Genomic DNA, 12,877 nt, shown 5'->3' on the forward strand with positions numbered 1-12,877 from the left:
CATACACCTAGTAAACGACAAAGCAGGTCTCAGAAATGTCATAAAAGCTCAATCAACAAGCAAATAAAAAGGTTTCTGCCTCCCCCTCCACCCCCCCATGGCTCACTTGGTTGGGTGGCTGCCTTCAGCTCAGGTCGTGATCTCGGAGTCATAGGATTGAGCCCCGCATGTGCAGGGAGCTCCTTCTCTCTCTCACTGGCTCACTCACTCTCAAATAAATGTAAAGATCTTTTTTTAAAAAAAAAAGGGGTTTTGGTGAGTATTTCCAGTTTTCAAATGATTACCTGCTTGCTGCCTGCTTTCTTTCTAGTCCAATCTAATTTTCTCAATCCCTGGGTGTGGAACCTGTCTCTACTTGGATTAAGAGTCCACATCATCTCCAATAGAAGTGCAGACGTTTGAAAACAACCACAGCGTGGGTGGGGACAGGCTGGTCAAAGGATATACACTTTTGGCTGACAGGGTAAGTACGTTCTGGGGGATCTAAGGCACAGCATGGTGACTGTCGTCAACAATACAGTAGTATGGATATTCTTGAAAGTTGCTAAGACAGTAAATCTCAAGTGTTTTCACAAGGACATGGTAATTAATGTAAGGGCATGGAGGTGTTACCCTCCTGTGGTTACCACGCACACTACCAAAGTATCGGATCGACACGCTGTGCACCTTAACACTACGCAACAGTGTCTGTCAAGTATGCTGATAAGGCTAGGGGAAAAAAGGAAGGAAACAACCGAAGAGCCATGATTACTGGTTTCCTTGAAAGTAAGAATTTTATGTATTTCAAAAAAAAAAAATTTTATGTATTTCTATTGTTCCCCCCTCCTTCACCTACCCATTTGCCACTGGCGGGGGGGGGGGGGGGGGGGGGGGGAGCTCTCTCTCCCTCCTCCTCCCCATCCCCTGGGGAGGCCAGCCTCTTTTTTTTAAAGATTTTGAGAGAGAGCAAAAAGAGAGAGAGACACCATGAAGGGTGGGGGGCAAGTGGAAGGACAGAAGGAGAAGGGGAAGGAGACTCCCTGCTGAGTAAGGGGCCTGATGTGGGGCTCGATCCCAAGACCCTGGGATCATGACCTGAGCCAAAGGGAGATGCTTAATCGAGCCACCCAGGTGCCCTGCCTCTCCTTTTCGGGCTTAAAAAAATCATAAACTGCTTTATTGAGACATACCACATATATGCCTTTGGCTCAGGTCATGATCTCAGGGTCCTGGGATCCAGTTCCATGTCACTGGGCTCCCTGCTCAGTGGGGAGCCTGCTTCTTCTTCCTCTGCTGCTCCCCCTGCTTGTGCTCTCTTGCTTGCTCTCAGATGAAGAAACCCTTGTCTAATCCAAGTCAAGAAGAGTTGCAGTCTTTTTTTTTTTTTTTTTTTTTTTTTAAGATTTATTTACTTGAGAGAACACACAGAGGGAAAGGGAGAAACAGACTCCCCGATGAGCAGGGAGCCCAATGCGGGATCTGACCCTAGGACTCTTGAGATCATAACCTAAGCTGAAAGCAGATACTTAACCAACTGAGCCACCCAAGTGCCCCTGCAGCCTTTTTTCTTGGAGCTCTGGGGCTGGCTGCTTCCCTCCAGTGCCCTGAACCATGGCCTAGCTTCTTAGGAGAGGCCCCATTCCCAGCAGGCTAAGAGGTCTGGCTGTCCTTTCGTATTGCAAAGACTAGCTGCACTGGCTCTGCGGGTTCACCCCACTCACCCCATGTACTGGCCACATTTCAGAGGCAATCTAAAGACATCAGGAGTCCAATAGGCCAAAGGTTTTTGACAGTTGTTACTGTCAACTTTCATTTGGCTAGAGCTATTCCCAGCTTGATCATTCCCTCTTCTCATCCAGCTCTAATCTTGGCTCCCTAATTCTGCAAGGAGCAACTGTAGAAGAAAAAAAACCTATGGGGGCGGGGGCCTGAGCTCAGCCAGCCTCTCACCACCCCAAGAACCATGACTATGACCAAACCCTGATAAAGCCCAGAGAACATTCCACCACTGAACTCTCAGTGCTTAACTCCTTTTTATTCTTTCCCTTGACGAATATAACGTGCCAGACACTGGAAATATAGGAGTGTGAATATTCTTACATTTTTGGGTTTGAGTTTGAGGGAGGAAAAATTTTAGCATCTCATGCAAATATGATTAGATCTCAGAAGCAGTTCAAAGGTGATAAGGGAAATAAAGCAGGGGCTTGAATGAGGAAAAGCGTGTCAGTAAAGACTACTCTACCCACTGAGATATACCTTTTCCCCCTTCCATGTTTCAAAGCTTTAAATCTCCCCACAACCCCCAAGGACCCTGAGATCTCTACTCAAAGCTGTAACCCCAACCAGGGCACTTGCTCAACTGTCAGCTGGGAATACTCTACCGGGAAACGGCATGTGAGAATATTCAGGACTGACTTCCCTCCTCAGCACTTGCTTTGCTTCTTGTAGACAATTTGTGAAACAAAAAAGCACAGACTTCAGTGGACAAGGTCCAGTAGCTTTCCTCAGCTATCCCTGGAGTGGTTTCCTATATAGCTACTGCCATCTAGTGGGAAAAGAGGTCCTTACGTCCACAAGCCGACCTCAAAAATGAAAACTCTCCACTTTTCTTTGTTCCACCAATCCCTCCACTCTACCTTACCAGAATCCAAAAGGCTGTTTTTCCTCTGAAGGTGGAGGATCTGGAAAATTAGAGGTACTCCACAGATACTGTTGGAACAAAGGACTGTTTGCAGCTATTACAGTTCCATTTCTTGGTATTACATTTTAAATAAACAGTAATACTGTTGGAAATAAAGGCACTGCTGTGGCTTTACAGGTAAAAACTACTCCCTTAGTAGTTTAACAAGTGCAACAATTACTGGTGACCAAAACTTAAGTTCTTGCTAAATATGGTTTAGCTGAAAACAGCACTAACTCTTGAAAAGCTGCTCATGGAGATGGAGTGGACTTTTTGCTCCCTTTCTCTGATCCAGTGGGGCCCTGTGCAAATTTAAGAGACAGCCGTCGAGCACAACATTGCTACTCAGAACCACAACCTCCTTAACACACTGGAACTAAAACTGCCTTTGCCACCTGTGTAGATTTATGCAGGTGTAACTGACCAGCCAACCATCCTTCTTGACCGTTGTTAAAAAAAAAAAAAAGTGGAAGCCAAGTGTTCACTCTAAACTGAACAGTGATAAATACTGCTGTTGTCTTTTTCCACCTTCTCTCATGTTCTCAGTGTGCACCAACAACTTCCTATACTTCTCACCAAGGTCTTCCTGCAAACATGTCATTTTATACTTTGTAAAACCACTTTGTAGTTACCAATTTATCTTTTGTCAGAGGCCAGAACACGTTTCTACCAATTTTTTATCTTATCCTCATAAGCCAGGCTTATCTCACAGCAAGAAAATTGAACACAAAATATACAACTTGATTGGACTCACTGAGCTCCTCAAACGACCAGATTGCTTAGACTGCCACTTGCAAAAAGGCAAATCTCCATGTGTGAACACCTCAAGTATTGGAAAAGGTCACTCACCATTAACTCAAACGAGGAATTAGCAAAGGAGTAATATCAGGACCAAGTTACCAAGTACACAATTGCAGGTGCTGAGCAAGATTGCAAAACTCCTTTAAAGAAAATATTCCTTGCAGGAAGTTCCAGATGCTGTTTCGAGGAGCTTAACTCACACGATGAAGGAGCAAAAACCAACACAGGTTTTGGAGTTAAGCCTGCCAGAATTGGATTATCTAGATCCTCTCTCCTACTATGCAATCTGAGACCAATTCAACTTTGATCCTGTGTCCTCAGCTGTAAACACAACCTTCTCTGGATAACTAAGAAAATCTAGCAAATAGTTAAATTTCCATTTTCTTCCCAAAGCCCCATGATTTTCTAGTACACAGGCCCAGCTTCTCCCATATGCACTAAGGAAAACCACCATTTCTCAATTTCCAATTTGTTTCACTAAGATTCATGGACAGAACATTAACTTGAAATTGAATTGAACTTGAATGTTGAATTTCAACATTAACTTGAAATTCAAGTTGTGACTAAAACCTGTTAACTTTAAGAGGTCTTATGTGGTTTCACGATCACATTTGATCCCAATCCTGTTTCAGAGCACCAAGAGCACATTCTGAGCGAAGTCTCAAACCGTTTGCTCCAGATTCATAAGGAATTTATTAAAATACCTAAAACCCAGATCAGATCAACTAAGGGGTGGGGGGGAACCATGCAGTTTCTACATACAAGCCATGGGCCTTTCCCCATGGAAAGCATTACTTTCAAATTTCAAATGACCCTTAGAAAAAAATCATGTATGGCACCATCAATCTCTGCAGACTCCAAGCATTACACGGATACAGTACTAAATCATTAGTCAATGTAGTATCAACCACAGGAAAATGATCTCTATGAAAGGTCTTAGACCTTGCCTAATGCTCTTAAGTATTGAATTATTCTACAAAACCCGGGTATATGTGTACAATATTAGGTCACTGAGGGACCAAGCTTTCTGAGACCGGTTAAGGTTGCAAGTAGATCAAAGCTGGGCTCCTCTGCTGGGAGCATTCTTAACACTTAGTGGAGTCCTAATTGACCACCAGGTGGCAGATGTGTAGCACCCCCAGATGTCAGATTTATCACCCTTAACCTGTTTTTTTGGTTCAGGTTTTAAGGACTGAGGCCTATCAGAACAAAGTGACATAGGCACAAAGGACTTCCAGGACTCCAATTCCAAGGCGGAGTACTTTCAGCCTGTAGCTAACCAACCATTATTTACTAAGAAACCTAAATTCAACCCCTTTCCTAAACATCGCAAAGAACCAAGCCACGTAATCTTTAAACGAGCCAACGATGTAGTTTTCCTTTATAAACCCTTTACCTAAAGGCAAACCGGTAACCTGTCAAATACAACTGTACTAACATCAGCTCAGCCCATGGTTCAGGGTTAGCCTGGCGGTTTTAAGACATGAATGCTGCTCTAGGCCTTTCCTTTCCAGTTGATTCTATGGTAAACTCCAGAGTTCTATGGGTTAGCACCCAGCTCAAACAAGTCGAAAGGGAATAAAGGATATGCTACAGGGGTTTAACTTGATTTATTCCTACATGACCAACTACTTCCCTTTTAGGTATCTATTATTCAAATTTTCCATTCCCAAACTACTTTCTTCATGCCAGATGAAGCAGAAGTTGGATTCTTCCCTTTTTTCTTCCCCATCAACTTCAAGAGCACCAAGAGTGCCTAGATCCGCAGCTAGCTTCAATTTATCATAGCAACCATAAGCCTAGCTAATGGCAAACCCAAACTACAATTTTATCGATTTGGAACTAAACCTGAGCCACTTGACAACCCAGTTTCACCACTAGGCCAAATATCCAGCCCTCCCAAAAACCAAATGCTACCGGTTGCCCTTGTATACATGGAGTCAGACAACTTTATGGTGCCAATTTTAAATACAGTTTTATTTAAGACATTGCATTTTCCACTTAACAATACAGTGCTTATAAAGTGCAATGTTTATTTCCTTTCCCTGTGCACATATTCCATATTCAAGTATCAAGAATGCCCAGTATATTTACTATAGCAGCTTCGACTTTAAAACTGCCATGGAATTTGCTACAAATTTGGGTCCTTCAAATGTGTGGAACAATGCTAGACCTGTCATCAGGTTGGCTTAATCAACCTCTTCAATGGTAGGCCCAGAGGAGGCACCACCAGAGGGAGGAGCTCCACCACCAGGAAAGCCTCCAGGCATTCCTCCTGGCATGCCTCCTGCACTCTGGTATAGCTTCGTAATGATGGGATTGCAGACTTTCTCCAGCTCTTTCTGCTGATGTTCAAATTCTTCCTTCTCTGCAGTCTAAAAAAAAAGACATACTATAAATTCCTCAAGAAACTTCATGCCTGGTATAATCTGACAGTAACACTAAACAAAAACCTATCCCTATATTCAAGTCTTGGTCACCCATGAAATGTTGGGTCACTCAGACATCCAAGGAAGGAAGCTAGTTGCCAACACGTGGAATTCTGGTGGAAACCGCGAATGTTTGGACCATTCATCATCGTGACCTGTATTTTTAGAAACCCATCTAATCTTTTCCTCTTGAAGCCCTATACCCACCACTATTCAGTAGGAATCACAAACCTGGTTCTTATCGAGCCAGTTGATGATTTCATTGCACTTGTCAAGAATCTTCTGTTTGTCTTCATCATTGATTTTGCCCTGAAGTTTTTCATCTTCAACAGTTGCTTTCATGTTGAAAGCATAAGACTCAAGTGAATTCTTGGAAGACACCTTGTCTCTCTGCTTCTCATCTTCGGCTTTGTACTTCTCAGCTTCCTGGACCATGCGCTCAATGTCCTCCTTGCTCAAGCGGCCTGTGAAGTTTAGACACGACCTTAAAATGTGAACCTTCTAGTTACCCTATAACATTTATAACCCATGAAAGAAAGCTTCTAGGATAAATGCCTTCGGGAGGCTTTGGGAAGTCAAAGGTTTTGGAAATACTATCCTTAATGACATAAAGTAACACTCAAACCTGTGTTTAACACTTACCCTTGTCATTAGTGATGGTAATCTTATTCTCTTTTCCTGTGCTCTTATCCACAGCAGACACATTGAGGATACCATTTGCATCAATATCAAAAGTGACTTCAATCTGAGGAACGCCACGAGGAGCAGGAGGTATGCCTGTGAGTTCAAACTTGCCAAGTAGGTTGTTATCCTTGGTCATAGCACGCTCACCTTCATAGACCTTGGTAGGAAAACAAATCATTAAGAAGCCGCAAAAGTTTAGCAGTTTGTAGATTTCTGCATAAAATCCATTATTAGGAGGAAAGACTGATCGCTCAGACATCCAAGGAAGGAGTTGGCCAACACAAATCTTCTGGTGGAAACTACGAATGGTTTAGGTCAAATCATCACAGCGGGACAAGTCTTTCCAAAGCTACATAGAACCCCTAAGTATAGCCAAATCAGTACCAACAGTATAATCCATACCTGAATAAGCACACCAGGCTGGTTGTCAGAGTAGGTAGTAAAGGTTTGTGTCTGTTTTGTAGGAATGGTAGTATTGCGCTTGATGAGCACAGTCATGACTCCTCCAGCAGTTTCAATACCAAGAGAAAGTGGGGTGACATCCAATAGCAGCAAATCTTGAACATTTTCAGATTTGTCACCAGAAAGAATGGCTGCCTGGACAGCTGGTGGAATAGAAACAGTGTTAAAAAAAACAATCCCAACCACCCTGTTAACTCCCTAACAAAGGTCAATCGCTCAGACATCCAAGGAAGTTGGACCATCATTAGCTAAGCTTTTGGTGGAAACTACGAATGTTTAAAGAATCAATCATCATAGCGAAGCAGCCTAGGGCTTAACAAGTCCACTGGTTACAACTGTTTAAAGGTTGAGGAAATAATTTACCTGCACCATAAGCAACAGCCTCATCAGGGTTGATGCTCTTATTCAGTTCCTTTCCATTGAAGAAATCTTGCAGAAGTTTCTGAATCTTGGGGATACGGGTAGAACCACCCACCAGGACAATGTCATGGATCTGAGACTTGTCCAGCTTGGCATCTCGAAGAGCTTTCTCTACAGGGTCCAGGGTGCCACGGAAGAGGTCAGCATTTAATTCTTCAAACCGGGCACGAGTAATAGAGGTATAGAAGTCGATTCCTTCATACAGAGAATCAATCTCAATACTGGCCTGGGTGCTGGAAGAAAGTGTACGCTTAGCCCGTTCACATGCAGTACGGAGACGGCGGACAGCCCTCTTGTTTTCGCTGATGTCCTTCTTGTGTTTGCGCTTGAATTCTGCAATAAAATGGTTGACCATTCTGTTGTCAAAGTCTTCTCCACCTAAGTGAGTGTCTCCAGCTGTGGACTTGACCTCAAAGATCCCATCTTCAATAGTAAGGATGGACACATCAAAAGTGCCACCTCCTAAATCAAAGATCAACACATTCCTTTCAGCTCCAACCTGCAATTAGAATATGAGACAGTTACTCATTACGCACACCTCCTAGGTCTCTGATCTATATATAATATAGTAAGGTGAGTCCTATTCTTCACACGTGGTACATACCTTCTTGTCTAAGCCATAAGCAATAGCAGCAGCAGTTGGCTCATTGATAATTCGAAGTACATTAAGACCGGCAATAGTTCCAGCATCTTTGGTAGCCTGACGCTGAGAGTCATTGAAGTATGCAGGTACCGTGACAACTGCATTGGTAACAGTCTAAGAAGACCAAAAAATGGCTGTAAATCATATGTAAAATTGTCCGCAGTCACATGGCCATCGTCTACTTTTGTGTGCTCTCAAAAGATCAAAAAGCGTGTTTTAAACGTTTAACTTATTAGTTGTGGCCACTAGATGTTCCACAGCACTAAAAATCCCATGCATTCATCAGGGAATCTGGTGCATGTTTCAACCTCCAACTACCTCCCTGTAGGGATGCACACTACTTACCTTCCCAAGGTAGGCCTCTGCAATTTCCTTCATCTTCGTCAGGACCATAGAGGACACCTCCTCTGGATAGAAACTTTTGGTCTCCCCCTTGTACTCTACTTGGACTTTAGGCCTGCCAGCATCATTCACCACCATGAAAGGCCAATGCTTCATATCAGATTGGACGACAGCATCATCAAATCTACGTCCAATCAGCCGCTTGGCATCTGTAAAAGGTCACCGAATGGAAAAGTTTTGTTACACTACTATCTACCGAGGAAGAACCTAGTCCGCCATCACTCAAACGCCACGAGGACTAGTAACCAAATTACTTTCTAGTAAACGGACTCCTCCTCTGACAGTTATCCAAACTATTTCTTAAAATACCTCAAACTTTTGCAGAACGTTATGTAATCACCACTGCAACAGATTTTACGATTCTTTTCCAGGCTTTCACGGCTGCCTCACACTCCATAAACTTCTGACTTCCACCACCCGCAACCTACACTCCACGCCAGAAGATCTAAGCCAACGGCTTACCGAAAACCGTGTTGGTGGGGTTCATCGCAACTTGATTCTTCGCAGCATCACCGATCAATCGTTCGGTGTCCGTGAAGGCGACATAACTTGGGGTGGTTCGGTTTCCCTGATCATTGGCAATTATTTCCACTTTCCCGTGCTGGAAGACACCCACGCAGGAGTAGGTGGTGCCAAGATCGATCCCGACTGCAGGTCCCTTAGACATAATTGCTAGGATAAAAAAAGAAAGCGAGCCCCTGGTTTGAGAACGGGATTGAACGCCTCGGAACGCTTCCTGCGACAACTAAGCCACCGGGCACGAGCCCGCTTCCCCCGCCCCGAATCGCCGCCCATGTGGGAGAACCCCGCGGGACGCCGGGGCCGGCAGCGCTGCAGCCGGGGTTGCCGTGCCAACGGCGGCGGGGCCGGCCCACACCGGAAGGTGCACCTGCCCCGAGGGTCTGCGATAGTTCCGAACACGTGGTGTCGGGCCCTGGAGCGCCGCTTCCCCCCGTCGCCGTGACCCGCGCTCCCGGAGACCACACAATGCGGCCCGGGGTACGTGCTCCGGCCGCCCCCCTCCCCCGCCCCGCTCCCGGCGCTGGCCGCACGCCAATGGCGGCTCGCTCCTCACAGGACCTGGAACTTCCGCGCCCCGAGGGCGGAAGCGGCCCGGACGCCACCCGGCCGCCGCCGGCCCCCGAGGTTGCAGCCCACGCCCCGCGGGGAAGGGCGCGCCCCAGCCCGGCAGGGAGGCGAGCGGCGGCTCCGGACCGCCCCCCCCCCGCCCCAGGACCTGCACACGAAGGCTCGGGGCCCCCCGGGCGCCGCCCACCCGGCCCGGCCGCCGCCGCCCGCACGCCCCTGAGGAGCCGCCACGGGACCCCGGCACGCCCGGGCCTTACCTTCTGTGTGGGCCGGGCTCGGCTCGCGGAGACAACAGCCGTCTGCAGATCTGGCGCCGCGTTCAATGAGACCGGTTTCCGCCCGCCACCCTGTCTCTTATACCCTGCCTCAGAACCTTCCAGAAGGGGTCCACCCCTGCCGGCTGCCCATCACGGCGGCGTCGGCCAATGGGCGCGCGGCCACCTCGGCGAGCCCCAATGACGACGCCGGCTCCCGCTCCGGGCCTCGCCCCCTCCCGCCCCCATCCCACCCCCCCTCGCGATGACGCACTCACCGCAGCGTTCTGGAACTTTCATTCTCGCCCCCGCGCTCCGAACGGCCCCGGGGAAAGGGAGGGTGGAGCCGAGAGAGCCCGCGCGCGGGAGTCCTCAGTCACCTCAGGCGGAGGGGGGGGCGGGGGGGGGGCGGAGGCCGCGTCCGCTTCTGCGCAGGCGCCGTCGCAAGCGCGCGCGGGAGGGGCCGGAAGGAGGAGGAGGGAGAGGGGCGGGCAGCGTGAGAGCCAGCCAATGGCAACGGCCCTGGCCGCCAGCGGGCTCGGACGCGGACCCGGGGGCAGGGCGGACCCGGCGGCCCGGGAGGGAAGGCGGAAGTGGAGCGAGGGCAAAATGGCCGCGAAGGTTGTGCGCCCCTCCCCCCCTCGGCGTCGCCCGGGGTCCCCGAGGCCCTCGCGGGGCCCACGTTCCCGCGTCGCCTGCCTGGTGCTTCGGGCCGGGTGTGCGCGCTGGGGCTGGGGGGCGGGAGCGGGGGCGGGGGCGGGGCGGGTGAGCCAGGCCGGCGCCCGGAATCCTCAGGCTGCGGGGCCCGCGCCCTGCCCCTCCCCCCGCCCGCCGCCCGCCGCCCGGCCCCCACCCCTACTCCTCAGGTGTCTGTGGAAGGAAAGAAAGGCCCGCGGCTTGCTTCCGCCGAGGAGAACCAGGCATGAGCGGCCTGGGCGCCGGCGGCCCCGTGCCCTTCACCTGGGGCTTTCCAGGCGCCCTTATTTTCAGGGACCAGGTGTGTGGTTCTCTGCCCTTCCTGGATTTCTAAAAAAGCCCGCGGAGCAACCGCCCAGGGGCGTCCTGGAACAGGCTTAACCGAGTGCGCGAGACGGTGGTGCTGATAACGGAGCCGCGCGGCCTGGGGGCCCCAGTTCCTTGAACTGCCTTCCAGGGGTGTTCTCTCCAACAGGCCCGGCCGCTGGTACTCTTATTTAATGGATAAATGGGCGGATGAAAAGATTATTATTATTTTTTTTTTTTTCTAAAGACCACCTAACCGTGCTGTGGCTGTAATCAGAAAAGCCCTGCAGACGGTGCCTCCACAAAGCCTGTCAGAAGAGGACACCTTGTCCTTGTCCAAGACAGTAAGGCCTAAACACAGATTCAAACATGTGAAGGAAGGGTGGGTTTTTGTTGTTTTTTTCATGTTTTGCCTTTGCATTTTCCGGGGGTGGGGGAGGGCAGCGTTGGCTTGAGCACGTGGTGGCATATGCTTGAATTTTGCCCCACTTCCCAAGAAATTGTTTTTAGGGTGCTTTTACAACATATAGAGTTCTTTCATTCGTTAATATATAACCACCGGAGCAGTTTTCTGGGGGTATATATCGTATATTCCTGTATTAGAAGGAAAATGAGGTCCAGAGACGCTATCTGTAGGATTTACAGTTGGCTGAGCTAGAATGGAACCTAGCGCATTTGATTCCAGAATCCTTGGTCTGTTTTTTTTAGTTGCCCTATAGTGCAGTTTTTTTCGTTGTTTTTTTTTTTTCTAGAAACACATGTAACTCCCAACTCGGAGGAGGAAGATGTGTGCCGTGGGAGGCTCCTTTCCAATTTCTTTGGTATCTACATCTTCCTTTTCCCACTCAGCCTATCAAACACAATCTCTGAACTATATCCTACATTTTGCAGCTTGTGACCTCTGGACTGCCTAACCTCGTTTTAACTATTGAGCCACCCGACCATGGAAGAAGGTCCCAAATCCAGTGCCTTGGAGTATCCCACCTAAAGTCACTGATGAAAGAAAGTAGATAACCTGTGTGTGCGGTCACTCACAGCACGTTGTAGAACTTGGACTGTGCACTCATTAAATAGAATGATTCAGAGTGTATGTATATAAAGTTTATGACCAATGTCCCCGCCTGTTTACAAGCTTTCAGACACATTCAGGATCGAAAGATTAAAGTTTGGGGGCATAGGGACTGCAGTGAAGTCTGAGGCATGGGGTTTCTGGCTGGGGAGTGGGGTCGTGAACGTACTGGAGTCCCTGTCACATATCCAAGCACTAAGGGTTCTAAGGGCTTTGCACGTATTACCTCATTTAATTTTGTGAAGTGTTTTTTTTTTCAGATTCATTTGAATCTCTCGGTGCTTACTTCTTTTGAGATTTGTTTGAATCCTTTAGTGTGTAGTTTTGTCGGCACCTCACCTTGGCATAAAATATTTGCATTGTGAATATTAGTTATTTTGATAAGGTCCTTAAAGGCAGCATCTCTGTCATAACTTGGTATTCTCCCGTACTACTAAGCATCTCACTTTGTTAGGAAACAGTACTTTAAAAAAAAAAAAAGGAAACCGTACTTTGGTGTATTTGTGACTGAAATCAATAAATAATAGATGATATTCAGACTGAGTTCTGTTCTTCTTTTGGCAGCAAGCTAATGAACACATTTCCAGTGCAGGTTATATGACCTTCAGCTTCTCCTACAGTATATCACCTTTACTTATTTATTTTTTAATTGCTGATACAGATACATCTGTAATAAATATTTGGTTTCTGTGATCAAATACAGTCTCAATTACAAGGCAACTTAGAAGTTAAAATATAAACAGATTAACACCAGAAATTAAGCAAAATTGTGTGTTTTTGCAAAAGCAATTCTGAAATTATTTTTATACAGTGTAACAACAAGGGCATCCACTTCATTGTTTCACAAATTTAAGTTTGGTTTATATATTTTACTGAAATGGTTGTTCTCCGAACATTCACATCCTTCTGTTGGAATCTTCACACTAAAAATGTTTTTCTTTCTACTTTTTAGTTATCTTTTTT

General features: G+C 47.2%; 1 protein-coding gene, 1 long non-coding RNA gene and 1 other non-coding gene across 5 annotated transcripts; 1 reads left to right on the forward strand and 2 right to left on the reverse strand.

Annotated features, from left to right (window-relative positions):
• Nucleotides 1-5,409: 5,409 nt before the first annotated feature.
• On the reverse strand, nucleotides 5,410-10,158 carry HSPA8 (heat shock protein family A (Hsp70) member 8). 2 transcript variants are annotated; one of them, XM_077893919.1, is made up of 9 exons: nucleotides 10,122-10,158; nucleotides 8,963-9,172; nucleotides 8,444-8,649; nucleotides 8,060-8,212; nucleotides 7,399-7,954; nucleotides 6,976-7,178; nucleotides 6,532-6,730; nucleotides 6,121-6,353; nucleotides 5,410-5,835 (listed from the first exon to the last, which is right to left on the reverse strand). In XM_077893919.1, the coding sequence occupies exons 1-9, from the start codon at nucleotides 10,141-10,143 to the stop codon at nucleotides 5,650-5,652; spliced, it is 1,968 nt and encodes a 655-aa protein (XP_077750045.1). In that variant the 5' UTR covers nucleotides 10,144-10,158; the 3' UTR covers nucleotides 5,410-5,649. The 2 variants fall into 2 exon arrangements, with proteins under 2 accessions (XP_077750045.1, XP_077750046.1); XM_077893920.1 differs by lacking the exon at nucleotides 10,122-10,158 and adding an exon at nucleotides 9,847-10,005.
• LOC144311655 (small nucleolar RNA SNORD14) lies at nucleotides 7,248-7,335 on the reverse strand. Its single transcript, XR_013377241.1, has one exon. It is a non-coding gene; the product is annotated as a small nucleolar RNA SNORD14 (small nucleolar RNA).
• A 157-nt stretch (nucleotides 10,159-10,315) lies between the features above and the next one.
• Nucleotides 10,316-12,451, forward strand: LOC144311439 (uncharacterized). 2 transcript variants are annotated; one of them, XR_013377049.1, is made up of 3 exons: nucleotides 10,316-10,464; nucleotides 11,093-11,189; nucleotides 11,598-12,451. It is a non-coding gene; the product is annotated as an uncharacterized LOC144311439 (long non-coding RNA). The 2 variants fall into 2 exon arrangements; XR_013377050.1 differs by lacking the exon at nucleotides 10,316-10,464 and adding an exon at nucleotides 10,657-10,840.
• The last annotated feature ends 426 nt before the right edge of the window (nucleotides 12,452-12,877 follow it).

The sequence above is a fragment of the Canis aureus genome, chromosome 3, assembly GCF_053574225.1.
Source record: "Canis aureus isolate CA01 chromosome 3, VMU_Caureus_v.1.0, whole genome shotgun sequence".
In the NCBI taxonomy this organism is placed as follows: Eukaryota; Metazoa; Chordata; class Mammalia; order Carnivora; family Canidae; genus Canis; species Canis aureus.